At 36.5% G+C, this 12,549-nt stretch overlaps 1 protein-coding gene across 1 annotated transcript; it reads right to left on the minus strand.

Annotated features, from left to right (window-relative positions):
* Positions 1–295: 295 nt before the first annotated feature.
* On the minus strand, positions 296–8,444 carry LOC113502214 (exosome RNA helicase MTR4). The gene is made up of 18 exons (XM_026883671.1): positions 8,221–8,444; positions 8,004–8,129; positions 7,673–7,915; positions 7,237–7,411; positions 6,801–6,912; positions 6,160–6,362; positions 5,630–5,870; positions 5,314–5,504; positions 4,910–5,011; positions 4,390–4,563; positions 4,091–4,193; positions 3,567–3,739; positions 3,122–3,310; positions 2,513–2,754; positions 2,036–2,272; positions 1,522–1,684; positions 906–1,068; positions 296–496 (listed from the first exon to the last, which is right to left on the minus strand). The coding sequence occupies exons 1-18, from the start codon at positions 8,316–8,318 to the stop codon at positions 339–341; spliced, it is 3,093 nt and encodes a 1,030-aa protein (XP_026739472.1). The 5' UTR covers positions 8,319–8,444; the 3' UTR covers positions 296–338.
* Positions 8,445–12,549: the final 4,105 nt, after the last annotated feature.

The raw sequence follows: 12,549 nt of genomic DNA on the forward strand, positions 1-12,549 counted from the left end.
GAATAAACATTGCATAACTTGTTGGTCAGCCCAACATTATCCGTTTCTTACAGACTATACTCAAAGATTTAATGCAAGATGAGGACCAGAACATTGGTAAACGAAAATCAGCTTTAGAAAAGGATTATATAATAATCTTACCTAGATTCTAGAAAACAAAGACTAATGTTTAACATACTAAGTACAGTACCACTACATACAGTTTTTTTAGGAATGATTGACAAAACATTTTAAAATAAATTCTGTCAGAGTAACATTGGGTTTTAGAAGTTGGATTTATAAATAAAATACAAAATTATAATTGAGATACTTATGTATTAATCATTTCTTACGGAGTGTTACATGTAGAGACTGGCCGCGAATACGATGTCTCTCTTCAGCAGTTTGATTGCTTCACTGAATTTGTTTTCCAGGTCTGTGTTCCCGATGTTCTTGGCTGCTTGGCATAACTGACGCAGCACTTCTTCAAGTCGACGCATACATCTGATTATGGAGCCTACGAAAATGATTATAAGTATAAAGGAGGATATTTTAATGCTTGATAGTGATATTGAGGTGAAATTGTTAGGGCGTTTGTTATTAACTTTTCACTTTTCCGAAGATCGTCCGTCGATATTGCTAAACGCAGTATTATGTTCCATCTCGCTTCCGCAATGGGAATTGTGGAAATAAGATAGAGAATACGTGAGCTCCTGGTACAAAAACTGATGAGTTAGTAACTTTACTATTTATTCAATTTTTTTTTAACATAATTGACGCAAGATAACTAGGTATTAAGTAGCAGACGGTTAATTCGAAACATATAGAAAGACTGGGACAAAGATAACCAAAAAAGGACTAAACTAACTAGAACTTACAATCGTAAGTTCATAAGATTATGAACAACAAATACACGGTGATCTCACCTTCAAATACATCAGTCATCTTGCATATCTGCAAGAAGGAGGCTCCCTTAGACCAGGCCAGGACGACGTCCATGAGCGTGCACTTGAACTTGCCCACATACTCGTCTTCGTCTATTTCCATCTTGGCATCAAGAGATACTTTAGCTATTCTGCGAGCGTATTCCTAAAAATACATAAAGTTTGAGCGTGGAGTACATATTATTTGAAAAATGAAAATGGAATACGTTTTCGATTTCTTGAGAATTACAACCACCTAATTAATATAAGCCACTGCTAAAAGTAATCAAAGCTATTTTAAACAGATTATCTCAAAGATGGTCAGCATGATACAAAACTGATTGCAATTGATGCCCGACTTAACATAAAAAAAAAGTATTTATAATGCTATATTTAGACTGATCAGTAAGTTCTACAGTCGAATTAGCAAACTGCAGCAATGTATATATTTTTAAATCGTTCTCTGAATGTCTGAACTACGTAATTTAATCCTTGTGTCGCGGGGGGTTTCACATACAAATCACGTGCACAGAGACACCCAGTCCCACTTCGTGGACTACACAGTGTCCACGAATGTTTGTCCTATGCGTGGCTGGAGACTTGTCTACATGTCCGTTACCTGCAGCTGCCTCAGCACTCCGCGTAGTTCCTCCCCCGTGGCGGAGGACTGCGAGGAGTTCTCGTCACACACGAAGCAGCTAATAAGCGCCGCACTCTGTTCTGACGTCAGGCCGTTGAACACGCCGTTGAAGATCAACTCTGTTAGTAAGAGCTCGTCTGCACTAGAATATTGATAAATGATTTAAGTGTTAACGATCGTCATCCATCACATTTGGCAGTTTGTTTTTATATAATGACTCCCGCGCTAAACATTTTGAAACATTGCAATGCTTGTTTTAGTAAACGATCGAAATCGCGAAAACCCTTTTTTTAAACTTATAAAATTCATTGTTCAATTTATTGCAGACTAAATTATTAGTCTACAATAAATGTCAGGAAAATTTTGCTGTTTTCCAGGGCGGTTAGCCGCTTTTGCGCAGCGTTTAAATTACTGCAGAGGAATGATTATAATCGAACGCTTACGGTGCGCAAACGCTAATGGAAGCCCGATATAAACAAAAAGTAGGACTTACCTACTGAGCTCGCAAGCTATACGGCCCTTCATTTCAATGACGTCAGCAGCAGTACAATAACCAAGTCGCCTCAGTACTCGCTTCCTCTTCTTCAGCTCGTCCATTTGCAGAATACTCTTGGCATGCTTCAGTTCAGCCTTCAACATGTTCAACTCTTGCTGCAATTCTTGCTTAGTTTCGTACGCGGCTGTTAGCGCGCCGCGGTTCTTGTCATTGTGTAAATCGTGAGAGTATAATCTAAAAGGAAAGAGTACAATCATATAGTGAAGATATAGACTGGTTGATTTTTTTTATCATTTGTCCAAAAGAAGGGTTTAATTGATGTGTAGTACAGGATATGATTTTTATTTGGGCCGACAAGCCTTGAAGGTTGCCATCCCAATTAAAAATGGATTTCGAATTTTTCGAATACTTGGTTATGATACCATGCAGTGATGTGATTCTATTTTTTTACCACCAGTGCAAAATTAATCCTACCTTTCCTCTAGACGTTTAATTCTGTCAACACACTCAATGAATACAGATTCATTGATCTTCATGTCTTTAATAGGATTCAGTAGTGGTGGCCCATCAGGGAAGCGTTTCTTCACCTCTCCAATAGTCTTGAGCACAGATTTGCGGTTGTCTGCCGGCCTTAGGTCTTTAGGGTAGTAGACCCGTAACGAGCTTATCTGATATATGAGAGTGTGAAGCACTGGGACTACTTCCACATCGCCTGCCTGTCAATAAAGATATATTGTAAATTAATATCATTCCCCAAATACTTTACTGCTTAAAAACCCTTATTCCGAATTTTCGTACTTCTATTTTTACGGTTTTTACGATGTAACGTTTAACTTTTTCGTTATATTGACAGTGTAAGACTTTAGGTACTATATATTTGTCATTAACCTTCACACCTCTTTAATTCAATGCAATCTTATCGGTACATCAAAATGTTAATTCTTAAGGATGGTTGGTTGGTCACAAGCATGTGTTCTTAATCTTTACCTCGCAAGAAGTAGTCAATTTTGATGAAATTCTTTATAGGCGATTATAATTATCACAGGCTACGTGTGGTAATGAATATATAACTCTATATCTCACCTCGCCCGGTGGACACGGCTGTTTGGTATCAGTATCTTCACCGCTGGCCTTCTTAACGTGCAGCAGTATATCCACAATGATCACAGTCTCAGCAGTCAACGGGTTCTCTTCGTGCTTCTTGCCTTTACCAGTCTTGTGTCTGAAGTTCACTATTATGCCCCAATCAAATTCGTGTTTTTCCGTTTTTACCTGTACAAAGCAAATACTCGAATATAATAAATATATTTAAATGTGAGCTTTACGTCTTACATAATAAGGTGAATATTCTTTTACACAGATTTAGATTGGGGGTACATTGCTACTATTGGTAGAGCAAAAAGAATAAGTTTTTATTCCTGTTGCTAAAACATAAAAATTCCTAAACAACGTACTTATCCAATACCATATAAAACAGATGACAGAAATGCAAGGCAACTACAATATACCATTGGCATGGCAACTATACCTTAACAAGTCGTCCGGGTTGCAGGAAAGGCTTGAGATACTCCGGCTTGGTGATAAACGACCTGAACTGCGCCCCTAACAGATCAAGTTGTGATCTGATGCTGCAATACGAGGCTATGGAGTGTTCGTCTTCAATACTCAAGCGGTCGTACTCCTTTTGCTTTGCTTTCACCTCTGTTGAGAGATGAATGGAGAATTAACATTGGAAAACAGTGAAGAGATAATCAATAATGTATACAGAATTGCGAAGTGGTAAATATAAAACAAAATAATGAGGTTAATGTAGTTACTTCGACTACTACGAGCTTATATTGCAGTAGATAATGTTGTCAATGTAAAACGCGGAAGACGTCGCAAGAAACTGTATGTAGCCGCTTCTAGCTTTTACATCAGTAAAAGCTAGAAGCGGCTACATACAGTTTTGCCGATGCATTACTCCAATCGGCTACCTGCTTTAAAAAGTGATGGTATAGATCTAAATCACACATTTGGAGTATACAATGCAATGGAATATATTGAACTTACTGTCTATTAAATCAGGTATCGCCGCCTGATTCTGAAACTGGAAGAAACTTCTTTCCAACATGTATTCTGGATTGATTTCTTCAACTCTTAGTAAATTGAGGACCTAAAAATCAAAAAGCAAGAATACTAGACTAAACCATTTAAAGTATTTAAGATCACTAAAGAATTTGAATAATAGGTAGTTAATAAAAGTGTTTTACTCTGGTAACATTTTTCACAGATTTATTAGCTACACATAATATATATATATAGAATTGTAAACCATTTCAATCATTTTTAAGACCGATAATTTTTCTTACCATATTATAAGTCAAATGGAAGGCTGAGTTTATAGGATCAGCTTTGCCCTGCACCATGCCTTTAACAATCGCAGGGGTGACCTTCTCATCAATCATGAGTATCACGATACCCTTATCGTCAAGACCTCGCCGCCCGGCGCGACCGGACATCTGAATGTATTCACCAGATGATATCTGCAAAATGGAAAAGTATTTTTACCGCATTCGTATGATGTCGTAATTACAAAACGACGGATATTTAACGTACACAATCAAATTCAAAGAGTATCTCCGGTGCTGTAAGGAACGACATAGGCTACTACCTTTTTTTCAGCCGTTACTGTCCCACTGCAGGGCAAAGGCCTCCCTTAGATTTTTCCACTCTGTCCGGTCTATACTATAGTTATAATGCACTAAACTCAAAATTTCTACATATCACCGAAAATACGGATACTTTGTAATTCTGTCCGTACGTGTATTTTCAATTAGGAAGTATATTATTTCAAATCATTCAATTATTGCTGTAATAAAATCAACTTACAAATCTGAAGTCTTTGCCGTCGAATTTCTGGCAGTTGGTGAACACGACGGTTCTGGCCGGCATGTTGAGACCCATCGCGAAGGTCTCCGTTGCAAACAACGCCTGATATTAAACAAAATACAGTAATTAGGTAAAGTAATTAAATAACAAGCGGCCGCGAGCGGCTCAGCCCGCGTGGGATATCACTATAGAGCATAATCCGGTCTCTTTTTCTCGTTGATTAAAATGAACTCTATTTTACTTGATCTCTCCAGGAACACAAGTTCTCCAAGTCTCTCCAAGACAAAGTTTAATATCAATCGGTTAAGTATTTTTCGCGTAAAAGCTGAACAAACAAACTTACATTCACATTTATAATATTAGTAGGGCTTCTATTCACCGAGAATAAATATCGTACAACGAACCTTTATAAGTCCCAATCCGAATAAGATCTCGATTGTTTCTTTGAGTATAGGAAGTAGTCCGCCATGATGAATGCCGATGCCCCGTCTCAAGAGCGGTATCACGTTCTCCACTTGAGGCAGCTTACGATCTTCTTCAGATAACACGTCCATCGCGTTGCTGAATACTTCGTCCACTAGTTTCTTTTCTTCAACTGTAGTAAATATTTTTGAAATAATTATTCAATTACTTAAGGACTTGAAATTGAAATTTAAACTTTCGCGTACAACTCATTTAATGTACTTACATTACGGACATTTGAAAATGAAGTGTACTCACTCGTATTAAAGTCCAGTTTCGCCATCTGCATTGCGTATGCTTCGCAGTCCTTCTTACTGAAACTGAATATGATAACAGGCGCAAAGTTTCTCTCCATGATCATTTTAACAATGTTGAATATGTTGGTAGTGTTGGCGCCGCGCGGGCCGCCGCGTCTGCCGCGCTGGTCGCCCTTGGCCGCGTCACCTGCGTTGCTTAGTACTGCCATGGCAGTGTTGAAGTTGTCTTCTTTGAATATACCCTAGAGAAATATCAGGACGTTAACACAGGTATTATATAGCGAAAGATACGAAGGTGAACCAGATATAAAAACTTGAGGCTCCTTTAAACAGAAAACGTATGCAATACCATTTGAGCGCTTGTTTCTAGCAGCGCTTTACCACCATACGAACAACGACGTGACAATGTTATATACCACTAATGGCGCATTTAAATATCCATTTTATTTGACTATTTTTTTGCTATTACTTAGAAATATACTTTAAAGTTTGGCACAAAAATATAAATTAAATAAAGGTTTGACTAAACACCTTCTCATCCACCACAAGATGTATTCCCTCACCCCCGGCGGGGAATATATAATGCTGTAGTGGAGTAGGTCTGTACTCTGTGTACACGACGTGGCAAGGCTGGGAGTGCAAGCGGCACACCCACTCGGCGAACTGGCGGGCGTTGGGGATCGTAGCCGAGAGGAACACGTAGTGAACGTTGTCAGGCAATAGGATCAGAGTTTCTGATGATAAATGTGATATTATTGTTGATGTCAAAATGACAGGGTATTGCTGACATGGCGATACAGGCCGTGGCGACGCATTGTCATGCTGAAGTATATGTAATACATTTTTTTATTGCGTTCTATGAATTAATTTTTAATAATTTATTTATTTTATTTGATGACTTTTCGAGGATTCCCATCTACCATTTGTTTTTCACTGATGTAGTATTATGAAAGGTCACATTTTTAATTTAAGAACAATTTACCTTTCTGAGATAAATTGCTGATATATATATATAATACTCTTTTAATAAACTTATACTATTTTTATAAGTTTATTAAAATACTATTCCCATAAGGTATTACAGTTGAAAACCAGAAGATGCTAGAGACGGATATTGACAGCCAGAAAGGACTAGCGGCAGGACCTAAACCAAATAACTCAATTTGAATTACCTTCCCAGACTACACCTCTCTCTTTGTCTCTCATGTAGTGAATTTCATCAAACACAACCCATCCCACTTCTCTCATGATTTCTGATCCTCTATACAACATATTCCTAAGAATCTGTAAATTATAGAAAAGCATTCATTAATACAACACCAAACAATTTTATTAATCATAATAGGATATTCATTTTTTTTTAAGTGCGTAAAATAAATAAATGTAACAAAAATGTGATATGATAATGGAAAAGGAAAAAAATATAAATTCAAAAAAATTTTTGTTCAATTTCATTTATGACTAGATACACTACAGAGTGAACTTGGTACAATAAGTCACTAAAACTGTTTTTATTTTAATCCTATTACCATTTCAAGACTAAGTTATTAATGTTATTCATAAGAGATACCTTATCACTACAGCTATAGAAACTTTTTAATTTCTTACCTCTGTAGTCATAATAAGACAAGAAGCTGAAGGATTGATGGTGACATCACCAGTAATAAGGCCCACATCGAGAAACTCCTCGGAGAACTCCCGGTACTTCTGATTGGAGAGGGCTTTTATTGGAGTTGTGTATATTACACGCTGCTTATTCTTTAATGATAGTGCTATAGCGTACCTAGATGGAGAAAATGATTGTGTAGGTAATATGAAAAAGTAAAAACAGAATTATGTTATGAAATAAAAAAATTATCTGTAGTGAAAACATTTATTTTGCATCCTTCCAGTTGGAAGAATGAATATAAAATATGTAAAGCCATCAAAACTTAAGAAAATACAACACACTTAAATAATTATATTTTTTGTTGACCACCTCCGTACAAGTTGTTACATACACAAAAAAAGATACAACTTAGTAATTTAAAAATAAAAAACTTACTCAGCCACAACAGTTTTTCCGGCAGATGTGTGGGCCGATACCAGCACAGACTGTAAATTATCTATACACAGTATAGCCTCCTTTTGAAAGGGATCTAGTATGAAGCTATATTGCTTTGCAGGCTCCGATGTGAGAGGCATTAGAGGTGTATACTCATGGTTAGGAGGTATTGCTACCTCATGTGTGCAGCCTTCATGAGTCTCTAGTGTATGAATCACAATTCTAGCATTCAGAAGTTCAAGACTGAAACAATATTTCTAAACTTAAACACCACTCCATATAAGATACTCAAGTATTTGAGTAACCAGTGTTGCAAAATAGCTTAACTTACTTTATATCACTAGTTATGTCTGAATCCTCTTCAGCAGGTTTAACTTTCTTGGTAGACTGCTCTATAATTTCCACATCCTCGTGTAATCGCTTTAAATTAGGTCCATCTGCATCTATACTCTTTTCTCTATATAACAAATATATGCAAAACACATTAAAATAGAAAACAAAGGCGGAAAAAACAATAATGTAATACGTAGAGGTTATCGATCACTTACGACTTTTCGTCTTCCTTTTTACAAACCGGCAATTGAATTGCAGCTTCTTTAGGAGTCGTGTCGTCAAAACAATCAAACAAACTATTTACATCAGCCATGTTTCAGAGCATTTACAGTTTCACTTAAAACCTCATGATATTGAATGTTATGTTTAATAAAACCAATGCGTGAACGAACACCATGAACACAGAACGCCACACTCGCTTGACAAATAGTAGTTGTCAATGTGACAGTCCGAAGCCTGCAACTTGCAGTTGTACAGATAAATACAAGGTTTTTTGTTGTTGTTGTTAGCCCACGATTATTTTATAAATACTTGGTCTGTGAATTATTTCCACAGATCTTGTACATTTAAGGCATAACCGCACGTAATCGCTCGTCGCTCGTTTACAGCGACAAACCAGATCACGTGACCCCATTTTTTAAACTACCCGCGAACCAAAAAGGCGCTGCTTCATGGAGTTGCTCGTCGCTCGTTTGCAGCGACAATCTGGTCGAGCGACCCCATTTTAAATTTCCCGAAAAACAAAACAACCTATAATCTAATTGTGGCTATTATGTAGAAACAAGTGTGATTAAAAGTTTTAAAGATACATTTTAAACTCGATAAAACTGTACAATAAGGAAACAGAATTATGGTATAAACGTACCTTGTGTCCATACTTTACTAATATTTAATTAAGAAATGTTTTAAAGTATTTACTTTGCCCGATTCCATTTTTTACGGGAATTAATTTAGAGACCGTTTGCAGCACCACTTTTATGACATTTAAATCGACTTGTCTCGACCGCTTAATTTTTTCTTTAAAAAATCTTTTTTTTTTTTTTTTTTTTTTTTTTTTTTTTTTTTTTTTTTTTCTGGCTCTTCACGGTTAGTGTTGGCCAATGACAACATTTACAAAAGGTAGGGAAACTTAGGAATATATAAAAGGACGATAAATTTGGAGCGACAAATTGAAAAATTAAATTACAATTTTATGGTATTCGAAGAAATGAATGATGCTATACATTTATATACATGAAAGTTATTAGAATGAAGTAAGGACAGGATGGAAGAAGGAAGAGGAATATTAATGGATACTAAGCTATTTACAAAGGAACTATGGTCATAGAGAGGACAGGAGAAGAATATATGGTTAAGATCACCCACATCTTTGCCACACCCGCAAGTCGGGTCGGACATAATTTTTAATCTGACCAGATGGATGGGACAGCTGCAATGTCCCAGGCGCATCCGGACTAATGTCGATGTCTCCATCTTGCCAAACTTGGCTCTAAAAAGCCATGGTTTTAGTGTGACATTGGATTGAACTGATGCGTACCATTTTCCCTTAAGTTTGCTACTGGAGTCCCACTCAGCTTTCCATGATTTTAATAGAAAGGCCTTCGGTAAAGACAGAAGGTCTTGGCAAAAGTTTTTGTAAGGAAACAAGTCACCACATTGCACCGCATCAGCTGCCAATTTGTCAGCAAATTCGTTGCCTCGAATTCCAGAGTGGGCTGGGATCCAAGCGAATTGCAGATTATAATTGTTAGCGTTAAGTTTATACGTCAGCTCATTAATTTGAAAAATGATTGGAAGTTGAATTTTGTGTTGAAATGGAAATTTTTGAATACCTTGAAGAGCGCTCAGAGAGTCTGTAAAGATTATAGAATTTTTTAGTTTAAATATTTTTATATATTCAAGTGCTTTGAAAATTCCAAAGCATTCCCCCGTGAAAACCGAAGTCTCTGGGGGAAGCCTAATTTTCTGCACTACATTGTATTGTGAGTGGTATACCCCTACACCAACGCAGTCGGTTGAAGAGGGCTTAGCTGCATCAGAGAATAAGTGGTGAAAATTATGAAATTGTTCTGCGAGCAACTTATTAAATTTCGACTGGGGACAGGGATCAGATTTACTAATTAAGTCGTGTACTACATAAGGTGAGAAGTGTAGGCTATCATAGCTAACACTAAATAACGGGAGTTTGTTAGACCGATGTGTAGGGGAACTAAGGGATAAGAATTTCTGATAACTAATGACCAAACAGGGAACAGTTTTATGAGACCAGTAGCTAGATGATTGGACTTGAGACATTAAAAGGTGTAGTTTAGGAATAAGGGGATGAGCAGAGAACTGAAGGATCCTGAAGAAAAAATTATCTGACAGAAATTGTCTCCTAAGGTGTAACGGAGTTTCACCACACTCCACTTGAAGGGCATTTATCGGACTAGATTTCATGGCACCAGAAATAATCCGGAGGGCCTTAGATTGAATTAAGTCTAATTTTTTGAAAGCCATAATACTTCCAGGTACAAGGGTAAACAAACCATAATCTAAAACACTTCTAATTATTGCGTTATAAATTAACTTTAATGAGAAAGGATGAGCGCCCCACCAAACTCCGGATAAGCACCTAAGCATATTTAAATGTTTTTCACATTTATTAATAATATGTTCGCAATGTTGAACACCACTAAGCTTATAGTCTAAAATGACGCCCAGATATTTAAAATAGTCTTTGAAAGGAATAGGATTTCCGTTATAGGAAATGGTACATTGAGGAATATTTCTTTTACGTGTAAAAATGACACTTGCGCTTTTAGAAGTAGACAATTCCAAACCGTTCAACTGTAACCATGAGGATAATGATGTCAAAGCCGAAGTAATATCCGAACAGGCTTTTTCCACGGAATGACTTGAACTATAAAATAATAAATCATCGGCATACTGCAGTACTTTGACTCCGTTGTTTACGGATTTATCCAGGTCATATGTATAAATATTATATAAAAGGGGACTTAATACAGATCCCTGAGGAAGGCCTCTCCAAACCTTACGGGATAATTTATGATCAGCTAAAGGCATATCTATGGAACGATCAGATAAAATGTTAATAATAAAATTACAAAGATTCAATGGTACTCGAAGCTCACTTAGTTTAGTATGTAATACGGATACTAGGACATTATCATAGGCTGCATTTATATCTAAGAAAACAGCTGCTGTAGACTGGTTATTAGAAAAAGATAAACGGATATCAGTTGTTAAAATACTTAAACAGTCCATAGTACTTTTACCTTTTCTAAAACCATATTGTGAAGAGGATAGAAGGCCTTCACTTTCGATGTACCATTCTAGACGATTTTTAATTAGATTTTCAGCTAATTTGATTAATACTGAGGACAGTACTATTGGGCGGTACGAGGAAATATCAGAAGGCGCTTTGTTTGGTTTTAAGAATGGCAACACCATTTGACGTTTCCATTCTTCAGGGATGTTTCCTGTTGTCATTACGGTATTAATCAACTCCAAATAGTAACTAAGAATATTATCACTCAGATGTACGAAAAATGAGTATGGAATGCCATCTAGACCAGGAGCGGAATCTACAGTATTTTGCACAATCCCCTTTAATTCACTTAGGGAGAACGGGAGGTGTAATGTATTAGTTGTAGACTGTTTCGAACTATCGGCATTAGTTCCGCACGGTGCACAACAAATGTTCTGAGGAACCCATGGTGGAGCCAAATGGTCCAGGAAGTCAGAGGCTAAAGAATCAGGAATAGCAGGCGTCGGCTGTGTAAAAACGGACCTGAATTTACGAATATTTTGCCAAACTATAGTAGGGTGGGTATTTGGGGAAATTGTTGAGCAGAAACTCTGCCAACCTGTATATTTTTTTTTCTTTAAAAGTTGTCTGGTGTCTGTAATAACATTAGTCAGTGCCTCAAAGTTAATATCAGACATATCACGATTATAATTAAGTTCAGCTTGTTTACGTTTTTTAACAGCCTCTGTACACTCTGAGTCCCACCACGGGGGTTTAGGAATTAAAGTAACATTTTCACTTTTAGTACGGAAAGTTTCATTAGCTGCAGTTATTATTAACCTAACTAAAGCATTAGCACATGCATTTTCATTGCCATCTGAAATAGGCGGGAGAGTAGACAACTTTGTGTCAGCACTACTTCTATACTTTTCCCAATGAATGCTATTCCTATCAGGCAGTTTATGTTTCAGGTTTGATCGTCTCTTTGAAATAGTTGGCATAAGAATAAGAATAAGAATAAGAATAAGAAAATTTATTTGCTCAAACATGTGTACACATACAGAATTAAAATAATACATGCATGCAAGATCTTAAATAATGGAGGCTCACGACATGTCTGTCATTTTTCATGACGTGCAAATATTAGATATAGGTACAAATTCTATTAATAATCAATTAAGTATTTGAAATTTTACATTTATACATTAAATATCACTTTTAATTATACATATTTCTTATATTGAACACTTATCAAATTACTTAATTTTCTTGTCTCTCATTATATATTATAAAT

This window comes from Trichoplusia ni, chromosome 16, assembly GCF_003590095.1.
Source record: "Trichoplusia ni isolate ovarian cell line Hi5 chromosome 16, tn1, whole genome shotgun sequence".
In the NCBI taxonomy this organism is placed as follows: domain Eukaryota; kingdom Metazoa; phylum Arthropoda; class Insecta; order Lepidoptera; family Noctuidae; genus Trichoplusia; species Trichoplusia ni.